The following is a 24,207-nucleotide window of genomic DNA, read 5'->3' on the forward strand; positions in this document are numbered from 1 at the left end:
TCAACGCAAATTAGCATACTGTCTTTGACTTCTGGATGACACTGACTATTCTTGGAAAGCCAGTTCTAATGCATAGATCCTCAGTGTGCTGAGAGCCGTTATATCCACAGGCCAGGGGCTTTGAGACAGAATAAAGATGGTAGATGTGCGAAGAGAAAAAAAAAAGAGTGTTGTTTATCATCTCAGCTTTCTCGCTTTTAGCACACATCATTATCTGCCAAAAAACATCTTGAGAAACCAAGTCATTTGGAGATGAAATGGAACAAAAACCAAATATTTTACTACCTCGGTATTACATTTTTTGCTGTATTTATTCATTTTTTAATCGTGACTCTTAATTCCTGTGTTTCAGGTATTTATGAACAGACGTTTCTTATATAACTGCAGTGCTCCAGTCCTGGATGTGAAGATTGCCTTTTGTCAGGTGTGTGTTCCATACAGGTAAATTAAAAGGTAGAGTATTCATTCACTTCCATTCTGTCCGTCATTCTTATGGATGTGTCATTGTCTGAAACAAATACTGGTGACAGCATGTCTGAGGCCTTGAGGAAGATGTACAGCTTTACAGGATCAGTTCGTTGCAGCGTTCCAAGCCATTCAGACTCGGGTTTCCCAAAATGCATTAAGAGCATCTTAAGATCACTTTAAATATGCATGCAGGTGTTTTTTTGAAATCAGTGTGGTCATATAGATGCATCATTCAAATTAAAAGCATTTAAAGGAAAAAGGATATTCTGAATCGTTTACTCACCCTTGCGTGAAAGCACTATCATGATATAGTTTCAGTCTGAAATATATCACAATGTGGAAATAAAATGGGGTTTTAAATACCATTAAGTTCCATTGGACAGAAAAAACCCCAAGGGTGAGTAAACAGGGATTTTGTGTGAACTCTATATTTAAATTTAATTTATAGATGTACATCTTCCTTAAATTCTGGGCTCTAGGTTGACACAGTTGTGACAATATAACTTTGTTGACCTGATTTATAACATTTGAGAACAAATGTTCTAAATGTTCTAACACTTTATATAGCATTTTTAATGCGAAGAGGTTGCAAAAGATAATTGCAACTTTTTCTCAAAAAAAAAAAAAAAAAAAATCAGAAATCTTTGTGTGCATTTTTCATATTTTTCATGTTTTCCTATGAAAATTCATGCCAGGGATGTGAAAACACACAAAATCTAACCTGGATCTGATTTCTTTTTTATAACGGACAAAAGTTAAAACAATTATGTGAGATTTTTTTTTCAAGACTGTGGGGAAAAAGTTGCAGTTACCCCTTTTGTTTGTTTTGTTTTTTTTATCCAAAGGTCAAAAAAGCTTCCGAAGACATTAATACTGTAGGCTGTATCAGAATCTAATAATGATGCATGGCTTAAATAATACAACGTCCTCCTGATTAATCAAAAATACGAAGCAAAGCACCTCTTCCCTGAATAAATCACAGTAGCACAGCTAAACATAATCAATTTACCTTATATCTCCCTTGGGTTTTTTATCCTTCGTTCTTTCTTGTGGGCTTTAACTTATCCTCATCACCTGTCAGAAAGTCCTCTGGTGAGACGTACAGTCCAAGAGGGCAGTAGGTGGAGTTGACTAGCAGATAAAAAATTCACTTTGTTAACAAAAGGTTGTTGGTTCGTATCCCAGAAGGATCGATCCATGAATCAACACTGTGTCCTTGAGCGAGACTCTTAACCTCTGTGTACTCTGCAGGGACTGTCACTGTAGTAAGTGTACCGCTGGTCACTTCAGATAAATGACTAACTGACTTCTAAACCAAGCGTGTTTTACCTCCCTGTCTGTTGGGAAACAAGAGACTTGGCTCTGAATTGATTCCTGTAGATTTCGATGCTAGCATGTTGCTAACAACACAATACTCTGAAACACAGGCCTGCATTAGTTTACTCAAAAAAGACAATTCTGTCATTAATTACTCACCCTCATGCTGTTCCGAATCCGTAAGACCTTTGCTCATCTTCAGAACACGAATTGAGATGCTGTCTGACCCTCCATAGACAGCAATGATATTACCACGATCAAAACTGTAGTTAGTGATGATATTTTGAGTATTTTTCGAGTTAATATTTCTGTAGCTTTTCTGTAGCTACACTATCTAAATGTTTTGAAATGGAACTAGTTTTCCCACAATAATCAAACCAAACCAAAAGGCCACGGTTTCCACACATCCAAGCTCATTAGCTTCGAATTAGCTTCTGCAGTGAGAAGTGACTCCCGTGATGAAGATAGACTTTATGAAGCACATACAGCGCACACTAGCATATATGCATATTACTTTCCCTCTCTCGCTAATTACCATTTAGCTCTTGAAATTATGCGGACAGCTTCCTCTCTTGGTATGGTCATGAATATATTCACTATGTGACAGTTAGTGCAATCGATTACACAGCTGGCCCTTGCGCCAACTCTGGCTCCAGAGAGCTTGATCGTTTAACTTAATATAGTCTTACATCTGAGATCTTCAGCCAAGCAACGATAAGATAGTCTCCTCTAGTTGGGGGATATACAGATGCCGCTGTGAGCTATAAAGCTGCATTGTGAAATGTAAGTCACAGTGTTGATAAATAGTGACTTTGTGACACAAAATGAGACTTTACATCTTACATCTCACAATAGCAAGATCATTATAGTGAACTAAACTGAAAACTGAAAGGAAAAACTGTTACTTGAAATAAAATAAAATATAAAAACCTTTTTTATTTCAGGTAGTTCCCAACAAAATTCTCAGATAAATAATGTGTTTTTTTTATATACTTAATTTTATTTTTAGTACAGTAGCGTGTGTGTGTGTGTGTGTGTGTGTATCTCGCTCTCTTTTCCTACACACACACACACACACACACACACACACACACACACACTACTGTAATTCAAATAAAAATAACAACTGACCTAAAATATTAATAAAAACTGTACTAGTTCGTAGTAACTTACGTATACTAACAATACCCCCAAAAGACAAATTTTTATATGTTTTATATTCTTAATTCTGGCTTGTAGATATAAAGTCTTGCATTTTATCAAATTGCGTATAATAGATGCAATATCTGTCTTCACTCATTTGTGACACCTCATTTCATTTAATTATATTAATTTATTTGCCTGGAGCGCGGTTTGACCGAAATATAAAGCCGCAATTTCACGTTGCGATCTTTCGTGTACCTACAAATCATTTAAACAGACTCGTGTTCGGTCTTATAGTGTTACGTGGAGTTTCATATCCTGAGCTGATGAAAAGAAGATAAACACTTTTATCTATACCTCCACACACTGTTTATTGTATGACTATTGAAGCGAATCGGTTGAAGCTCAAACTGGTTTTTATGACTTTTTTTTTAAACAATAGCCTTACAAGTGTTTACGTCAACTGTCTAAACCCAAGATCTGTGATGTTCTCATCTCATGCGTGCATCCATCTTTTTCTCCGCATCCAGGGTTTTGGCAAACAAGTTGATGTTTCTTACATTGCCCAGCATTACAACATGAGCAAAAGCAAAGTGGACAACCAGTTCTACAGCGTGGAAGTAGGAGATTCCACCTTCACGGTTCTCAAACGCTACCAAAATCTAAAGCCCATCGGTTCCGGGGCTCAGGGAATAGTGTGGTGAGTACCCATGATGCATCGCTCCGCTTTTTGATCGCGAAATGAGTCCGTATGGCACAATGCTTCTCAGACGTCTTCCTGATTGAGGCTTTGAATTTTGAGAGGGATGTTTCTTGGCAGGTTGAATCGCGGTTCCCTGTAGACAGCGGCTAATTTGGATCCGAGTTGTGCTCGTTGCACTTCCCAAAAACCAAACCCTGTGATTTCTATAATGAATTTTGAGTCTTTTCGCCTGTGGGATTATGGGAAGTCCGGATCAAGGTGGCCCTCCCTTTTCCTATTTCGCCGTCTTTTTCCCCTCCCCCTGTCGTCTTTCCTTGCATCTCAGTTTCAGGGGCAGCGGCACGGTTGTGCGGAGAAGGCAGGGAGGCAGGACTGGACTGTTAATGACGTTGTTGATGTGTTCTGGCTGGTTTGCTGGCTGCGGTAATCCTGCCTGCTGGACGGACAACCCTGATCTAATTTAGCTTCCTCTCCTCAGCAGCAGTCACATGATGTAGCATGGCAGCTGCATTAGCCTAACAAACGCCACATCATTCTCCAGAGAGAAAGAGAGAGGCAGAAGAAGGACAGTTTAAAAGGACTGCAAAGTCACGTGTTTTCCACAGGGCTCGATAAAACATGGTTAGCTTGTGTTGCTGCAATATTTTAAAAAATGTTATAAAAACGTAATTGATAAAACAGTTAATTTTTTGCAGTTTATGTGTTCTGATTAGCAAAAATGCTTAGACACTATACAAATTTTTGGTAACAATTTTTTGAGGATGTTTTATTTAATTCAGTGCTTTTTGGTGTTTTATGATAATTTGTGAAATTTACTAGCCTTCTGTGGGAGAAAACTGTCTCTATGCAGTTATTTAATTATTTTCAATATTTAATCATTTTATTATATATATATATATATATATATATATATATATATATATATAACTATATAACTTATATATATATAACTTAATTTTGTGAAACATTTTTACAATTTAAAATAACAATTTTCTGTTTGAAGATATTATACAAGTTTAATTTATTCCTGTTATCTTTTTAAGTAATAAATTCTTCAGTGTCACACGCTGAAGTCATAAAGAAATCATTATAATCCTTTAAAAATCCTTTAAAAAAAACAGTAGCACACTTTGTATATTTATCACATTTTTAAAAAATGTTACCGCATTATTATACACATTAAGCCATTAAAACCTTTTCATGCCTTAAACCATTTCAAAGCATATTTTTGCTAGCTGGGTCTGTGGAGTTATTAAATGGATCCATCATATCATTCACAGTGCGTGTTAGAAAGCTACATGCTGAATATTTAGATGACGCAGTGCTGCTTTCTTCCGAGTACTAGTCAGAGCTTTGAGCATCTGGCGTCGTGCCGCTGCTAAAGGTTTTCCTGCTAATAATTTATCATTCCACACACTCGCGCACCAATCTTCTGACTGTGTATGCTGGAAAATCAGATTCTTACCTTGCAGAATTCTACATTGGATGTTGGGTGAAAAAAAAAAGATGTTTACCAAGAAAGTAAACATTCAGGTTAATTCAAATATCTATAAAACAAGAAGAATGCCCCCAAAAATTATAAGCATCCGTTCTGAATTACATAACGTATTTTGCAGTGGAAAGGCAATTTCTCACAAAGCAAAAGGATGCTGTCAGTTTCTTTGGGGATTTCTGGGACCGAAAATGGGACTTTTTGAGTTTATCTGAAGGTAGCTTTGGTGTTTGCACAACTCACTCTGTTCATGTAGTAAGTATATTGTGCAGTGTATAAATGTAGTAGGTCAATGCATTTTTCCTGTTATTAATAATATCTCAGAATGAAATGTGCTCATTTTGACCCTCCATTTTCAGTTATGGTTTTTAACATTTTCTTGGCTCTTTAGTTGATTGGACGCCAAAAAGTTACGATATTTTTATATAAATGTGGTTGTGGCAGTGTAAAATAAAATACCATAGCTGGCATAAAAGTGACAGTAAAAACATTTCTGATCTCACAAAATTCCACAAAAATGGTAATCAACATTGATATTAAGAAATGTTTCTTGAGCAGCAAATCAACATATTTTTTATTTGAATATATATTACAATATTGCTGTTTTACAGTTTTACTTTTACTTTTTGATCAAATAAATGCAGCCTCAGCATAAAATATTTCTCAAAAAAAAATCTAAATCTTGCCTACCCCAAACTTTAAAACAGTAGTGTATGTACATATAGATACACGATGCATAAAATAAATATTTATTATATTAGTTTTAAAATGCAACAAGCAATACTCTAGTACTAATTTCTGAAAAAAACAATTATATAACCTCTCATAGCAATAAAGCGCCTTTATTTACATGTCTTGTGTATGACAGGTCACAGTGATTCTTGTCATTTATAGGAGAAAAATAAGGAGAGCACCAACAAGTTGATAGAACGGTTCTGAGCCAAACTGTCCTGCAGCTGGGAGAGGGGCTGAACTCTGTGATGAACTTAGTGTCAAGTTAATTACACTAGGCTGTGATTTATTTTACCAGGCTGTCACCAAACTCCACTACGGCTGTCAGAGACTTTGTCATCTTTTCCGCTTCTTTAAGAGTTGGCTTTGGCATGTGAGATGTATTGTGCTTTCATTATAGCACTTAAAAATGATTTATAATGTATTTAATTAAAAAAAAAGATTTGCAGTGCAGTTCAGGCCAGGTTTCTTAATTGGATCTTTTGTAAATGGGTGCCATCAGAATGCAAACTGATAAAAACATCACAATCATCCACAAGTAATCCACGCAAGTCCAGTTCATCAATTACTGCCTTGTGAAGTGAAAAGCTGCGTGTTTGTAAGAAACAAACCTGTTACTCCTGACGGCACCCATTCACTGCAGCGGATCCATTGGTGAGCAAGTGAAGTATAGTTAATTTTCTCCCAATTTTATTTATGAACTATTCCTATACAGTCCACCAAAAAATAAAAATGAGCTAAAATGTACTTGGCATTATATTGTTCCAAACTTCCAATCTTGTAAGGAACACAAAAGAACATTGAAGAATGTTGGTAACCAAGCAGTTTTGGTTCTTATCGCATTTTGTTTGAAAATATAATGGAAGTCAATGGTATCCAAAACTTCGGTTTGGTTACCAACATTCCTCAAAATATCTTTTTTTTTGTATTTCACAACATTGATAATAACTTTGTGTTTAAGTTTGCGTTTTCATTTTTGGACGGCCATCCCTTTAAATTTCAATCCGTTTCTCATTTAAATGCATTGTATAGCTTAGGAAGACAAGTCATTCGGATTTAAGTGGCTATGTATTTCTCATAATAAAGACTACTTTTAGATACATATGAATGATAAAATGAACACTGAATATTTTTAGACAAGCGATTCCTCCAAAATATTCAATTTTTACTAGATGTATGTCTGTGGTTATATGTCAGGTCTGTTCGCGCAAACCTTGTCTTTATGCTGTAGCGTGAAATGTGGTGTTCAAGCAGTTAAAATGGTGTCTGGTTTGTGACAGCTGCCTGTAGGCAGAGCTCTTGAAGAGCAATGCTGCAATGCATTAACCACCTAGAGAGACAGCCGTGACATCATCTTTGACACAAATGGGTATCTACGGCCACCATTAGCCAAAAAATCTCTCAAACTGCCGTTACCATGGACACATCACTTCTTGGTTCCAAAAATGTGCTTTAGAAACTTTCCTGCTGCAGCCCAGAGAACATCTCACCGGCTTAAAATCACGTGGTTTACTTTTTAGTTCACCGAAGTGATCATATTATTCAACTGCGCTTAGTGTAAAAACTATACCCACTCATAAATGGTTAGTAAATTTCAATATTTCAAGCAATATTGGTGAAATATGACTTTTTATAGGGTTAGTTCACCCCAAAATGACAATTCTGACATTAATCGCTCACCATTAAGACCTTTGTTCATCTTCACAACACAAATCAAGATGGCACTGATGAAATCCGAGCTATCTGAGCCTCCGTAGACAGCAACACAACTGAAATGATCCAGAAACGTAGTAAATTCGTCCGTAAAACAGGACGTGACATCGGTAGCTCAATTTCAATTTTTTTGCGAAAATACTTAACGTAATTTACTCATCCGAGTTTTGTCTTCCGCCATTTTAGAGAGTATCGTAACGCATACACACTCTTTCCTCTAGGCTTAAACGAGGCTTATTTCAACGAATGCGTTAAAGAGCACGCGCTGCATTGCCATATTCTCTAAAAGGGCAGACATCGTAACCCGGAATCGAAACGGAAAAGAATGGTCGATGCAAACAGTGTTATTTTTGTCTTCCATTCTTCAGCATTGCAACACTGAATTTGAGCGACTGACGTGTCACATCCTGTATTACCGATGTATTCACTGTGTGCTATGTATGGCATTTGCCATTTCTTTTCTACCGTCACTATGCTTTCGTTTATCCTGTAGGTTTTCTTTCACTGCGTGCGGCTCTTCTGATTGTGTGAGGGTGTGTTTGTATCGTAGGGTTTTTCCTCGCCCCTCCTTCGAAAGCCTGTTTCGGTGTACCTCACCCCCTTCTGCCGTGACCATCTGCTGTAACAGCTCTGACTGTCTGCTCAAATAATCCATAGGTGAATCAAAGATTCATATGCACCTTGGAAATCTTGATTTCAGACTGTTAAACAGAGGCAAACATACAGCTTTGGCTGCTAAGCCGTAGTCCAGTGCGGCGGTTTTAAGAAAGGTCGCATTGAAGACAGATGAGTGCCCTGGCATTCATGTTTTATTCACCCAGAAGGCTTTTTAATAGGTTTTTATTGGGGATTAAAAGACTGAAGGTCGGTTTTGACTGTCGAACGTGGCACCCTTTCAGCTTTTTCAGTTTTTAGTTCCTGCCCGTGGCTCCGTGGGGCGCTGGGAGGAATTCATTTTTCAATCATTACATTTCTTGGACCCGTGTGAGTCATGTTTTATTAACGATGTAACTTCAGCCTTTACCAGCTCGTGTCAACATGGTTAAAGAGCAGACTTTTTCAGTGCGGCCTCGTGGGTTGAAGCATTCGGTCGTAAACCTGAGCAGCTTTCAGAACACAATGGCCTCTGGAAGCACTTCTTGTTCCTGGTCCAGTCGTAAAAATATAGTGCTTTTAACCAACGGCTCTACTGCCGCATTAACCAGGTTTTCTTACTGCTACGCGGAGGGGAATATATTCAGTGTATGTGTTTGTGTAGTAATACATACTTTTTGTTTTATTTTTTTATTGCTGTTAAACAATTACTCCCGATTAATGTTTTTGTTTACACAATATATGTATGCGTGCTCTGCATATTTTTATGTAAATATAAATGCATACATTTAAAAAATATATGTTGTTTATATATTGAATATATTTATTGATAATATAAATTATGTGAATATAAATATGGACAGTAAATATAAGTAGATAGTAAATACATGTAAATATTTTCTAAATATATACTGTATATTTCAGTTGTTTTTATATATATATATATATATATATACACATACAAATATATATATATATATATATATATATATATTTTTTTTTTATATATATATATATATATATAATTATTTTATATATAATTATAATTATTTATGCATGTAGTAACGTTAAAATTGATCATATTAAAATAACAGAATAATTAAAAAATCACACACACACATATTTTTTCTTTCGACACATTTCTGTCATGCCACCACAGAAAACCCAGGTGGCTAGAACTTTATGCCTCTTTGGTTTTAATTTCCCATAATCCTCAAAGTAAAAGACAGGAAACAACTGAGACAAACACCACCCACTGTGATTCATTAATGCTTTGTTGTGGTTCATTTATTATAAAAAATAATTTATTGCCTCCCACTGGCCTCCAGGTAGACTTGTTGATTGAAGAAACGACTTTATGTGTGAAACTGAATTGTGAATCATTATTTTGGGGGGTTTAACTCCTTAAGTACAATTTATATCAGCCTGCACTTATTAGAGAGCACTAATGTCTTATATCGCAGTGAGCCATTGGCTACCTTCTTTTCTCCTGTGCTTTGGGACTGAAGCCACACACACACACACACGCACACACACGCACACACACACACACACACACACTGAGAGCCTTGGCCTCTCTAATCCTGTACTTTCCCGCGGAGAGCTGCGGCTCTTGCATAGTTAATGAGCACGGTTTTCCTGAAAGAGAAGGAGAGGGAGTGACTCCAGGTTTAACCCTTTCCTCATATTGTTATTGCTCTACTTCTTTCCACCGATTGATCAGAGAAGGTTTCCCTGAAGTCAACAGCATCACTAGATTTCTCTCTGTTTCTGTTGTGATTAACAAACATTTGTCTTTTTTTACAGTGCATGAAAAATAGAACAAAATGCTAAAAAAAAAAATTTTTGTTTAAATGGACGTTATATACATATATGTATGTGTGTGTGTTTGTATGTAACAAATGTAAAAAATAAACTAATTAATTAATGTGAAAACATTTTTTATATATAATGTTTAATATAAACAAAAATAGATATATTTATTTGCATACTGAATTATGATTCTTTTACATCTACACTTTAAAAATAATAATAAAAATAGTTTTTAGTTTTTTAATCATCTATAAACATTTGTAAAAAAAAAAAAATCAAAACATAAAAGCTAAAATTACCCCCTATTTATTCATTTTTTTTTTTGCAAACAATAATATGTATTCAACAAAAAGAAGCTGATATTGTTTATTTTATGGCCTTCGTAAATTTTAGTAATGTTAGATAAATTGAGCTACAAATAGATTTTCATTCTCCTCGACTCGTTGTTTTATTGTTTCCCCACAAATGAATATTTCTTTCCTTTTTCTCTGGCAGTGCTGGATATGACGCCGTCCTGGACAGAAATGTGGCCATTAAGAAACTCAGCAGACCTTTTCAGAACCAGACTCACGCCAAGAGAGCATACAGGGAGCTGGTGCTTATGAAATGTGTCAATCACAAAAACGTGAGTGTCGGATCACAATATCTCTCTCCCGTTGTTCCGCCGGATGACCCATACTGCTAAGAACTGTTTCCTTTGAGAAAAAAAAGGGAGACTTCTGTTTATATGGCTGCCGTATTGAACATCATTGTATGATCTTGCACGCCACACGAACCTCAGAACGAGAGAGAGAGAGAGAGAGAGAGAGAGAGAGATCAGTAGCATTGGCTGATAAATGACAAAGTAAGAGAGAAAGTGAATAATATTGTTAAAAGACAGAGAGGAAACACTTTTTGGCAACTGAAGAGTTCACAATGCTGCTGGCAGATCTCCTCTCTCTCTCTCTCTCTCTCTTCTGGGACTGGGGTTATAAAGGACAGCTGGGACGTGACAGAAATATAAATGTGGTTTATCTATCATCCTCACCTCTTATCGACTGTTGACAGTCCTTTTATGGATCTTACAGCCTCTTTTTGAGGAATACCCACACATTCTAAACCAGTAGTTCAAGGAAAGCTTTATGGATAAATGATGGTATTTATGGTATGGTATGATGATATTTAATCATTTTGGTGTCATTCAAAAGCTGTATATCGCTGTTATCCTTTTATAGTTTTGGTTCATGTTTGAAATTAGATTAAAAAAAAATATTTTCTGTTTTTACTTTAATTTTAGTTCAAGTTTTAGATTTGTTGTAATTAGGCATTTTCAAGTTTAGTTTTTATTTATTAGTTTTAGCTTATTTAGTTTGAGCTATTTTTAGCGCTGTCAAACAATAAATCACAATTAATCACATCCAAAATGTTTTATTTTTTACATAATACATATATACATAATAAATATACACAGCACACACACACATATATTGTATAAAAAAAATGTTTTAGAATGTTATTTTAGAACTTCAAAATGTAAATAACTTTAATATGTTTAGGTTTTGTTTTTATTTATATCAGTTTATGTTTATGTCAGATTTATTGCCAGTAACAAAGGTTTATTATTGATGTTTAGTTAACAAAATAATAATACTGAAATAAAAATAAATAATTGTTTATATATGTATTTATATACGTTTTAAGTAAAAAAACTATACAACTACTCAAGATATATATATATATATATATATATACACACACAACACACACACACACACATATATATATATATATATATATATATATATATATTTTTTTTTTTTTTATTTATTTTATTTTTTTTGCTGAACTATACCTTTAATTATTATTCCAAGAGAGCATTTTAGTATAACTTACTAAAGTATTGTAAATGACTTACTAAAGTTCTTCTCTTCATTTCTCCTCCAGATCATCAGCTTATTAAATGTCTTCACACCACAGAAGTCTTTAGAGGAATTCCAAGATGTGTAAGTAACCTTTAGAGATTTTTTCTATACACGAGGTCAGCTGATTATGTCATATTAGACATCTGAATTCAAACTGATTGCAGCTAATGCTAAAACAACAATCACAGGTCTGGCCGGATAAAGCACTTTGAATTCCCACACACCTTTTAGTGTATGTATGTATATATACCAAACTAACCTAAGGAAAGAAATATATAGTTCGAAAGAGAAGGAGACATTTATTGCTGAAAGTGCTTGCATGTAAACATTATAAAAAATGTAAATGTTGTTGATGTATTAAATACAATTTTCTCAAAAACAGTGCATAGTCTGCTACAGTAAGGTGATTTATGATATTTGAGGTTAATTGCAGCGTGCCCCGTGGTGTTTGAGCGTATGCGGGGTCGTGATACGAGCTCTGGGAGGGTGATAGATCACCTGCAGTCGTTTATGCTCTCGCTCCCTGGTTGGTCCTTGACACTCGAATCTTGTGCCGCCCATGCTTTCATTTATTCTGCAGGCTGTGTGGACTTCATTTAGAGCACGATCAATATGTTGAGTATGAAACGTCTGCTCAGTCGCAGCCGGATCATTTGAGTGTTACGATGGATGGAATGTGAGTTTACTGCAGACCAAATGATTAGAAATCAGCAAACTAGCTTTAGAATTGTGGTCAGCAAAATCTAAAAACTAGTTTTTCCCGCTATTAATTTGTCATGTTAACCTTTTCGACAAATATTGATCTTTAAATATATATAATTTGCTTAATTATTGCTTAATTCTTATCATTGTTGTTATTATTATAGGCAATACATAATTATATTATATTAATTATTTATTACATAAATACAGATTTTCAAAGGTATTTATAACTCTTATTATTTATTATAAATATTATTTAATATAAATAGCTCTTGTATTAGATTTTCATAAAGCAAAATAAATTGTGGCTGATGATATATGATAAATGTGTATTTTATTATAATACATTTATTCATATTATAATAAATAACAACAATTGTTTAGTATTTTATTAAATATATTAGTACTGAGTATAATACAATAAATTATTATATAAATTATTTTATATATTTTATTATTATATAAATATCAATGTGTTTTTATATAAAAAGGTTAAATTATATAATAAAAATAGGTTATATATATATATATTAGTCTATTTTATATAATATATTATATATATATATATATATATATATATACTTTCATTGATTGATATATATATTAGTTTTTAACTCAAGTGTACTTTCATTGTTTTAACTCAAGGATTTTCATGAAACAAAATACATTTCAAATATGATGTTTAATCCATAAATCTGCAGTTATGGTTTCTGAGCACTCAGCAGAATTCAATTGACTGTTAATACTTGCTGACTGTCATCAACCGACAGTATTTTCTCTCTATAAGAGGTTGTAAAGATCCATATTGATCCGCAGCGCTCTCTTTTGTGCAGTAAGAAAGACTGAACGAAGAAACCATGTCAATGTAGTATGACAGAACCACGGGGACAGTCACTGCAGCCGTCGTCCGGCCTGTGAAATTCACTTTATCTTCTTACCGTTTTCTCTCTTCTCCAGTTACCTGGTCATGGAGCTGATGGATGCAAACCTTTGCCAGGTGATTCAGATGGAACTGGACCACGAGAGGATGTCCTACCTGCTGTACCAGATGTTATGTGGAATCAAACACCTGCACTCAGCCGGCATCATCCACAGGGTGAGGATCATCAATACACACAACAGGATCTATTGAAGCAGAAAGGTCTATTTTATTCATTTAAAGGGCCCTTATTATGCCATTTCCAATATTGCCATCTGACCAATCAGAACAGAGTAGGCTCACAGAAAGGAGAGAATGAATCTTAGAACGGCTTCGAACGAATCATTTGAGAATCATTTGAGAATCATTTGAGAATCATTTGAGATCGCTGGAAAATGAGGTGATATAAAGCGCATATTTTGAGAAAGCAAGTGTTTTTTAACCTTGCATACACGTGAACCTCCCAACACAATAAAAATGGCATAATAGGCGCGCTTTAAATAATCAGTAAAATTCGAACTACTGCCAAAACTCTTATTGTCATTTCACCGTGACTCGTATTTTCCTTTAAGGATCTGAAACCTAGCAATATTGTGGTGAAATCCGACTGCACGCTGAAGATCTTGGACTTTGGGTTGGCGAGAACCGCTGGCACTAGCTTTATGATGACGCCCTACGTGGTGACGCGGTACTACAGGGCTCCAGAGGTCATCCTGGGCATGGGCTACAAGGAGAACGGTAAACCAATCACAGGGCTGCATGCAGATCCACCAGCCCTTTTAATCTTGGGTTTTATAGACCCTGCGAAAGCAATTAGAATTCGATTTTTAACGACGAAATATAGCAGTATTTTATCCAACCGCTAGTATGCTATTGGTGCATTCAAGTCCTCCTGGGAAGTCGTAATTATGATGTAAGTTGCATTTAGGTCACTTTGGTCAGATCACAAAACAAATTTCTACTTCTAAAATGTGCGGAATACAATTTAGTGCAGGCTACCGATTAATTGAACCCAAATATCTTATATATATATTCTATATTTCCAGGAGGTCTTGATTGCATCATATATTATGGTCAAATGACCTTGCTACGTTGTGTATTTCATTTTAATTTTGCAAGTAATAATGTCTATTTTGCATTTTTAATCAAATTGTGAGTAAAATGTCTTCATTTTTGACAGAATTATTCAAATGAGTCAAGAAAGAGATGTGGTTCATGTAGAGTTGATGTGCAAAAAAAAACATATATAAGCATATACTCAAAATTCTGGGTTTGACTTCATAATTGGAGTTCTGCGGGTTTTAGTCTAACAAATAAGATTTCAGCTAGTAGCATGTTATATTGTGGTCACATGACCTTGCATAGTTAATTCATAGTTTATTTAATGTAAAATGTTATACATTTTTACAAAACAGTATAATATTAATAAGTCTAGAAACATATAGATAGTCAATATTTGTATACTACTCAGAAATTGAAATTGAATGAATATTGTTTGACTGTGGCTCAGCTGAGGCACATTTTATTTATAATTTTTTTTTCTTTTGCCGTTTAAAATCAAAGTTGTGTCAGTGTCCTGTTTTATTACGTATAGAAACACAGGAAGCAAAATAGAGTTAAACTACAACATATCTGTATAATCGATGCTGCAAATGCTAGAATAAGCGGCCAATTTGCATAAAAGAAACGATTTTATATTTGAGTATGGGAATGTTTGGTCAGTATTTTGATTTCTTGCTAACCTGCTGTTAATTTTCTCAAACACTAACAGATTTTAAGGCTTGAAAACACAAATAACACATTAATACCCTGAGGAGCAAAATATGAGCGTGTATATTTAGAGTATGGGGGAAGCAGAGAGAGGTCAGGCTATGGATTTCCTGTCACAGACGGCCCTCCCCGAGGTCTGTCCCCAGCTCTAACTTTGATCTGAGCAGTTGTGGAATAATCGTTCAGATACCGTAGATAGAATTAGAGAGATACAGCTCACGTAGTTCTTTCTCTCTCCATCACTCATGATGGTTTTTGCTAACACTAACCTCTCTTTTTTTCTTTGGCTCTCTTTTTCTTGCTTCTGTGCCTGCAGTGGATATTTGGTCAGTTGGTTGCATCATGGGAGAAATGGTGCGCCACAAAATCCTATTCCCCGGCAGGGATTGTATCCTTCATGAATGGGTCTACAGTTTTATCAAGCGGAATAAATCTGTATAATTCTTAATACTACATAATTTGCATAGTGTTATGATTTAGTCTCAAAATAGAGATTTTTTCAGTTCACACAAAACAGTAAGTTCTATTTTTTGTTTATTAGTATTTAATTGCATTTTTTTTGTGCTGTCAAATGATTAATTGCATCCAAAATAAAAGTCTTATTTTTGCGTAAATGTGTGTGTTCTGTGTATATTTATTATGGATATATAAATACACACATGCGGTATATATTTTGAAAATATTTACATTTATTTAATTATCTATATTTATATGATATAATGTATACTATAAATAAATTTAGAATAATATATTTTTATATCATATAAATATATATATATATATATATATATATATATATATATATATATTTTTTTTTTTTTTTTTTGAAATATACACATGCATGTGTATTTATATATACATAAATATATACAGTACACATACAAATATTATGCGAACAAAAACTTTTATTTTAGATGCAATTAATCGATTTCTGTATAAAATAAGTCATTTTATGAGTACTATATTTTGTTTGTTTTTTATTTTGTGGTTCACATCCACCTGACTGGACAAGTGTTCAACTGTCAAGGCATGACTAATCGACTAAGTCTCTAGTTCTCCTCTAACATGCGAGGTTTCGTATTATAGGTAAATAGCTTCAAGATTCATATGCTGTTTGAATCTTTTTTTTCTCACTTCATAACGCTCGCTCTTTCCCCTCATTCCCTTCAGTCCTCTATGAATATTGAAGATTATGTTCATTAGGATGCTGTGGGATCGCTGTCTCTGATGTGTTTTTGCACCTCTCCTCAGCACACCGTAGTCATCCATCCCTTAATGGGAAGCAGTTCTTGCTTAATTGGCATTAAGAGACGGTGGAACCAGTGAAATCTCCCTCTCAAGTCACTCATTAGGTTGAACTTTATTCATTTATTTAGCGATTTTGCTTTCGGCTGCTGTTTTCGGGCTGAGTTAAATTAGTTATAGTTAAGTTAGTAGAAGAGCAGTGCTTGTTTTCAGCTCTCCGAACTCTAAACTGCAATCAAGTTATCGATTATGTAGGCCAAGCTTGGCTTATTTGGGTCTTTTTAAAAAACTCATTAACACATCCCTGATTTTAATTAGTGCTGTCAAGCAAATAATTGAACATACAAAATTACATTATTACATTACATTATTATGTGTATACTGTGTATATTTTGAAAATGTTTCTATATATATATATATATATATATATATATATATATATATATATATATATATATATAAGTATATAAAAAAATTTACTAAGTTTATACATAAAAAAATTTATATATATATAATAATATAAATATAGTATTATTAAATATAATATAATATAATAATATAAAATTATATATATTTTATGTATAAACTTAGTATAATTTTCCTTAAATATAAACATGGATGAGTGTACATTTATCCATACATTATAAATATATGCAGTACACACATACACACAAACAAAAGCTTTTATTTTGGATGCGATTAATTGCAATTAAGCGTTTAAGAGCACTAATTTTAATACAAGTATGTAAGGTAACACTCTACTTTGAGGTGTTCTTGTTACACGTTACACATACTTCCTATTATTATAACAATTATCAAAAGCTAAACTGTAATCCTACCCCTAACATAATGTAAGTACATTTAGTTAATTAATATTACTGGGTATTTAAATGTATAACTATAATCTGTAACAAGCCGTATTTTACATCTTTGCTATAGTTGCTTTCGACTTTGCATCTGATATGCACTTATGTTTTTGGCTTTGGCCAAAATTTGCCCTTGATTTTTTTTTTTTTTTTCTCTGTCACATTCTGCTAACCTCTTAGATTGTTAACATAGACGGCTCTAATCTCCTCATTTAATAATAAATTAGAATACTTAATACTTGAATATAGATTTGCACTATCTCTCTCTGCCAGAATGAGTTCGTAAGAGGGATTTTGAAAGAAATTCGTTGATGGGTAATCTTTTAAATATGTCACTTTGACTATTCTCACTCGGTGCTCTTTATAAATCTGTTCAGCTGCCTGACTGGATAGCATTTTAAAGCATTGCATGCGAACGGCTGTTCTGAAATGTAGACAGCGAAACATCTTTCTTGTGAAATACCTGCCTTTTGACATATTTCAGTGGCAGGTTTGTATGTAACTGCATAAACTGCAGCCAGGTTTGTGAAGACATGAATCCAAGCCGTTAGCTTAGCAACATGCTAACAACAACAACCTCTTTAATTAAACGGAGCACCTGAGTTGCTTATGTAGTGTTGTAAATCTGGTTGTTATATTGAAATATACATTGCGTGTGTGGCTTTATGTGGTATATTGAGTGTCTGATTGTATGTTGCATGCGTGTTGTGTGTGCTGTAGTGGACATGTGGTCTGTAGGCTGTATCTTTGGGGAAGTTATAAGAGGAACAGTGCTGTTTCCAGGGACAGATCGTATCCTTGCCGTCTGTCTGTTCTCCAATCCTCACTGCTGTCTCCATTCATATTTTACTTGCCAGATATGACCTAATATTTAATATTTATATACATGATTATTCAAAAGTTTGGGTCTGGTAAGATTTTTTGCGTGTGTTCGTATTCTCCGTAGGTCTATGTTGTATCTCATGCTGAATTATTTAACAAAGAAAAAAAAGACACTGAAGTAAAAAAACAAAAGTAAAAATGAAATTAATATACACATTTCCTTATATATTTAGATATTGTTGTGTCTGTGTGTGTGTGTGTACTATTTATTTTTTTTTATTCATCAAAGTATCATGAAACATATTATTTTTAATAAATTAGCATTGATCTTACTGATCCCAAACTTTTGAGTCGTAGTGTATTATATTTACTTGACATTCAAATTTAATGTATGTATGTGTATATACACACAGATATATATATATATATATATATATATATATATATATATATATATATATATATATATATATACACACACACACACACACACACACATTTGCCAATATTGTAAAATTCCCTTGATCAAGGGAATCTGATCAACAAACCTGTTTTTTATTACATATTACAATTGCCATTTAACCTGATTTTGGAAGATATTTGTAAAATGAAAGCCAGGCAGTCGTCATTGTTTTTTTTGGTCTTCCTCAGACGTGTGATGAGATAGGAGTGAGAGAGATACAGGCCGGGCTTTGTGTTTTGGGTGGGAGGAGGCGGGCCGTTCCTGCAGGATGATGTAATGTGGTCCTGGCTGCCCCGGCCCTTTGAACCAGAACCCCCCTTTGTGGGAATCAAGGGAAGCCTGGGGAGCAAAAGCAGTCATGTGACTTCCCAGGGCCAACTGGGCTACCATGACAACATCCATTTCCCCCTCTGTTGCTAGGCACCCATAGAGACATCTTCAGGATCCATTCACTCCGGCCAACTCAGACCTATACGCCGTAAACCATTCCCTTAAACGCCAATAATCAAGAGCTCTGAATGCCAGCAGTCTCTCTCTCTCTCTCTCTCTCTTTCTCTAGCTGCCCTCATTTCCCACTGCTACACTTCTGTGATAATAACACCAATGAGGAGACTGCTGAGAGAAATGACATGTCATAACAGAGATGCAGTTCAGTTTTATTAAGACATCTGGTGAATTACAGACAAATGACATTTTTTATATAAACCACCGCCTACGATTCTTTCATGTTTTTGAAAGAAGCTTCTTATGCTTACCGTTCTGCATTTATTTACCAATACACTAAAAACTGTAATATTGTGAAATATTATTAAAGAAATAACTATTTACATTAATGTAGTGTCGCATGAACTCATCTTCAGAAATCATTCTAACATGCTGATTTGTTGCTTAAGAAATAATTTATTATTATCAGTATGAAAACAGCTTTTGGGTAATGTCATTTATATTAAATTGCAGCACAATTTTTATTGAATTTCTATTTTAAATGCCGGGGTGTGTGTATTATGGTTTCCACAAATTTATTAAGCTGAAAAAACTGTTTTTTTAATAATGAGAACCAGTATTAGTGGTCATATTCAGCATATCCAAATGATATCTGAAGGATCGTTTGACGCTAAAGACTGGAATAATGATGCTTAAAATACAGCTTTGCATTACAGGAATAAATAACTTTTTAAAACCAAACAGAACATTGTTCTTTTAAATTGTAACAATATTTCACAATATTGCTGTTTTTACTGTTTTTTGATCAAATAAATGCAGCCTTGGTTAACATAGATATGGAGTAGAATAATTGAATAATCTTTAATAATTCTAATAATTAGCCTCAACTGTCATATTGCCAGTAAATGTAACTGTTTTTACTTTATTTTTCATCAAATAATTGCAGACTTGGTGGGCAAAAAAATTTATTAAACTACTATAATCTTAATTATAGTTATAAATATGCATTATCACTTCTGACTTTAATTTTAGAAATTAATATTTAAATGCATTTCTCTCTCTTTCTCTGATTTATATATGTATATATATACACACACAGTATATATATACATACATACATACATACATACAGTATACAGATATGTCAGACAGTCTTATAGATTATAATGGCTTCTGGGCCATTATGTGATAACAGATTCAGCAAGTGCTCATGTCTCAAGCGTGTGATTATAAATATATTAAAGCATGATCAGTCACCTGTATGTCTATATGCGATCTTGTTTACTCTGTCTAGAGTCTGGTAATTGTTTTGTTTGAATGAGCATGTCTGCAGTCTCTGGAAACACTTGCACATTCAGTGACTCTTGACAAAAAACAAAAAAAACACTTCCTCACTCAGCAAGGACGAGCAAGCAGCGTTTGTTTTGCTAGATTGTTTGTTTGCGGCAATAGCCAATTAAGAATCCATTTGAATTATTAAAAATAATAGCATGGACTTGAATGACAGTCAGGACTTGAACTTGAGTCCCTGTGAGTCATCGCCTCTTACGCCCCGAAGCACATCTGATGCTTATTGCAAGTTTATGATGTACAGCATTTCTGATATTATGTTTTTTTAACACACTTTATCCAGTCCAGGGTCAAATATTAACAGGGACTTATGGCCAAAAAAAGTTTTACTGGGGTAAAGAGTTTGTGCTTTTGGTGATTTAATATTATGGATAAAAGGTAATCCATTTTTACTTTAATTATTGAGCGTTTGTGTTAATGAATGGATTATATCAACGCATTTGACATGAAATGACGGCACATTATGAAAATCAGCTCCAATGCATAAACAGTGGTTCTTATTTAGATGGTATTTAGATCAGTCTTGCTTCAATCTTATTTAATTTCTTTGTGCTTTATGTTGTTTTTGCCTCCTAAATGAACTCTTACAAGATTTCAGTGATAGTCTTATGCCAAAATGCGAACACATAATGAAAATGAGCATTGCAAAACTGGCTAATATTGGATTTCGTTGAGCTTAATGGGAAGTAAAATTGAGATTCTCTTGATTGTAATGACTCAGCTTATGGTTTAACTCAAGAATCATCAATATCATTATTTTATGCAGTGATTTGGTTTACTTTTCCCCACTCCGGTTCTAATTAGGACCCCCAGAGTGTTTTAACCTTTACTGATTTAGCTTTAATTATCTTGGAGTGGAAATGTAATCAAACTTTATTTCATTACCAATGGCATTTTTAGGCTCACAGCACTCGCTTTTATGTTTGTTTTGTGTAATCATGTTAGAATAACCACTTTATGTCCTTGTTTCCACTTTATACTCTATTTAAAAGTGAAATATCATACTTTGTATAATGGATAAAAAGCTAGCCCTGAGGGCCATACGTAGGCGTTTTTTTCCGTGACTCCACCCACATTCAGACATCGACCAATGGAATAAGGTTATAGAGCAGCTCGGCACGCCCTCTCCTGAGTTCATGAAGAAACTGCAGCCGACGGTGCGTAACTATGTGGAGAACAGGCCAAAATACGCCGGCCTGACCTTCCCCAAACTCTTCCCTGATTGCCTCTTCCCTGCAGACTCGGAGCACAACAAACTCAAAGGTAAGGAGACTTTGCACACTTTTAACTGTAAGCGTGTTAGATGGCATGCAAACAGTTGTAAACTACTGTGTGTGTGTGTGTGTGTGTGTGTTTGAGGTTGAACATTTTTTTTTTTTTAATTGCAGTAAAATAAAATAAAATATATCAACAAATACATAAATGCCTACTAGAATTTCCTCCACTCTTAACCAAAAATTTTTATTTAAATAAATATTATTACATCTAAATATATTATAATAAATATTAAATAATATTAAAATAATAAATATGTTAATACTAGTGCTGCCAAACAATTAAACATGGTTAAATCCAAAATAATATTTTGTCTACATAATGTGTTCATACTATGTATTTTTATTATATATATATATATATATATATATATATATATATATATATATATATATATATATATATATATATATATAATATATATTATATATACATGTAATATAAATTATATATACATGTAACTGTATGTAAATATTTATATATATATATATATATATATATATATATATTAGTGTGTGTGTGTTTGTGTATAAATAATAAATATACATTTTTATTGTAATATTTAATTTTATTGTAATATTTTATTTATATTTAATTTTATTAATATTTTATTATTGTCATTTATTATGTAAAAACATTTATTTTGGATGTGATTATCACAATTAATTTTTTCACATCATTAACTAATACACTGTAACTTTTTATATGCTATTATGTTTAGCGCACAGACCTAAAAGCTTATTTTGATAATAATTAGAATTTGCTGCATTCTTAATAACCTATTGTAACATTAAAAAAAATTTTAATGTGGAAAAAAATATTTCATTTTAATTACAGAATACATTTATAAGCCATTTCCTTGTAAGATTAGCTCTGAAATATGGGTACGATCGTTTAAAAAAACAGTCAAATGAGGTGAACACTAATAAATTCAGTTCTTTGTTATTTTCCTGGTTTGCCTGCATGAATCAGGCAGCAATTTCCTTCCCATTTGCGAAATTGAGAGACGTTTCATAAATTGTGCTCAGAGCTGTAGTTGTTCTTTAGGGGAAAGCGGAGGAGAATCGTGAGCTTTTGATATGAAAATTGCGTGGTGGAGTGTATTCTCAGTCTTACAGTGTGGGAAACAAAGAGGATATAAGGCAGTGCTGATTAGACTGTAAATTGGCTGGGTGAGCTATATGAGTGTTACAGTGCCGTCAGGTACAGCACAGTCTGCTTCTCACTCACACTTTTAATGACTTGCTGAACTGAGACACTTCTTTTTCCTTTGAATTTTTCCAAGTTATTTCTTTTTAAATTTTATTTTAATATATGTCGTTTTGCCATTTTATTTTTGTTAATTATATTTCTTTAACTTTTTTACTATTTATGATATCACAATTTAGGTCATCTACATCTACTACTTTATTTGATATGTTTTCTCATCTTATTTTTGCGCATTTTACCTTTTCAGTCATTTTATCTTTGAATAAGACTATTTGTGAGGTTTTACACAGTCTACAAAGACTTGTACAGTTAATGTACAGTTCATTATTTTAACTATTTATGATATCAGTTTGCATTTGTTTCATTTTACAATTTAGTGTGATTTAATTATATTAAATTACATAATACTTTTAATCTAATTTTTTGACTATTTGTGATCTTAGGTTGCATTTCAGTTAGATTTGATTATTTATTTAAATTCAATTTTATGTCATTTAATTTTATTTTATGTCATATTTTGTGTCATTTTAGGTTTTTTTTTTATATTTTATCGTCCTTTTATTTCTGTCGTTTTCTTTTAGTACATTTTACCTTTCTTGACTTATTGTGATCAGCAACGAGTCAACGAAGACTTAGCCAAGATAAATGTACAGTTTCTGTCATGTTTACTATACACGTTCAAATGACAAATTGATATTGAAAGGCAGAGGGGGGGAGCGAGGGAGAGAGAGAGAGAGAGAGAGAGAGAGAGAGAGAGAGAGAGAGAGAGAGAGAGAGAGAGAGAGAGAGAGAGAGAGAGAGAGAGAGAGAGAGAGAGAGAGAGAGAGAGAGAGAGAGAGAGAGAGAGAGAGAGAGAGAGAGAGAGAGAGAGAGAGAGAGAGAGAGAGAGAGAGAGAGAGAGAGAGAGAGAGAGAGAGAGAGAGAGAGAGAGAGAGAGAGAGAGAGAGAGAGAGAGAGAGAGAGAGAGAGAGAGAGAGAGAGAGAGAGAGAGAGAGAGAGAGAGAGAGAGAGAGAGAGAGAGAGAGAGAGAGAGAGAGAGAGAGAGACAGAGAGAGAGAGAGAGAGAGAGAGAGAGAGAGAGAGAGAGAGAGAGAGAGAGAGAGAGAGAGAGAGAGAGAGAGAGAGAGAGAGAGAGAGAGAGAGAGAGAGAGAGACACAGAGAGAGAGAGAGAGAGAGAGAGAGAGAGAGAGAGAGAGAGAGAGAGAGAGAGAGAGAGAGAGAGAGAGAGAGAGAGAGAGAGAGAGAGAGAGAGAGAGAGAGACAGAG

The 24,207-nt window shown here is 33.9% G+C and overlaps 1 protein-coding gene across 9 annotated transcripts in view; it reads left to right on the plus strand.

The window, feature by feature from the left end:
* mapk10 (mitogen-activated protein kinase 10) overlaps positions 1–24,207 on the plus strand; it is a 60,249-nt gene that overhangs the window by 20,231 nt on the left and 15,811 nt on the right. For 5 of the 9 annotated variants that reach the window (XM_043221568.1, XM_043221562.1, XM_043221564.1 and 2 more), the window contains exons 3-10: positions 353–424; positions 3,459–3,628; positions 10,470–10,599; positions 11,898–11,956; positions 13,535–13,673; positions 14,069–14,234; positions 15,583–15,654; positions 21,537–21,719. In XM_043221568.1, coding sequence (XP_043077503.1) covers positions 353–424; positions 3,459–3,628; positions 10,470–10,599; positions 11,898–11,956; positions 13,535–13,673; positions 14,069–14,234; positions 15,583–15,654; positions 21,537–21,719 — 991 coding nt within the window. Of the gene's footprint in view, positions 1–352; positions 454–3,458; positions 3,629–10,469; positions 10,600–11,897; positions 11,957–13,534; positions 13,674–14,068; positions 14,235–15,582; positions 15,655–18,097; positions 18,170–21,536; positions 21,720–24,207 lie in introns of all 9 variants that reach the window. The other 4 variants (XM_043221565.1, XM_043221563.1, XM_043221566.1 and 1 more) reach the window with 3 other exon arrangements.

This window comes from Puntigrus tetrazona, chromosome 21, assembly GCF_018831695.1.
Source record: "Puntigrus tetrazona isolate hp1 chromosome 21, ASM1883169v1, whole genome shotgun sequence".
NCBI classification, from domain to species: domain Eukaryota; kingdom Metazoa; phylum Chordata; class Actinopteri; order Cypriniformes; family Cyprinidae; genus Puntigrus; species Puntigrus tetrazona.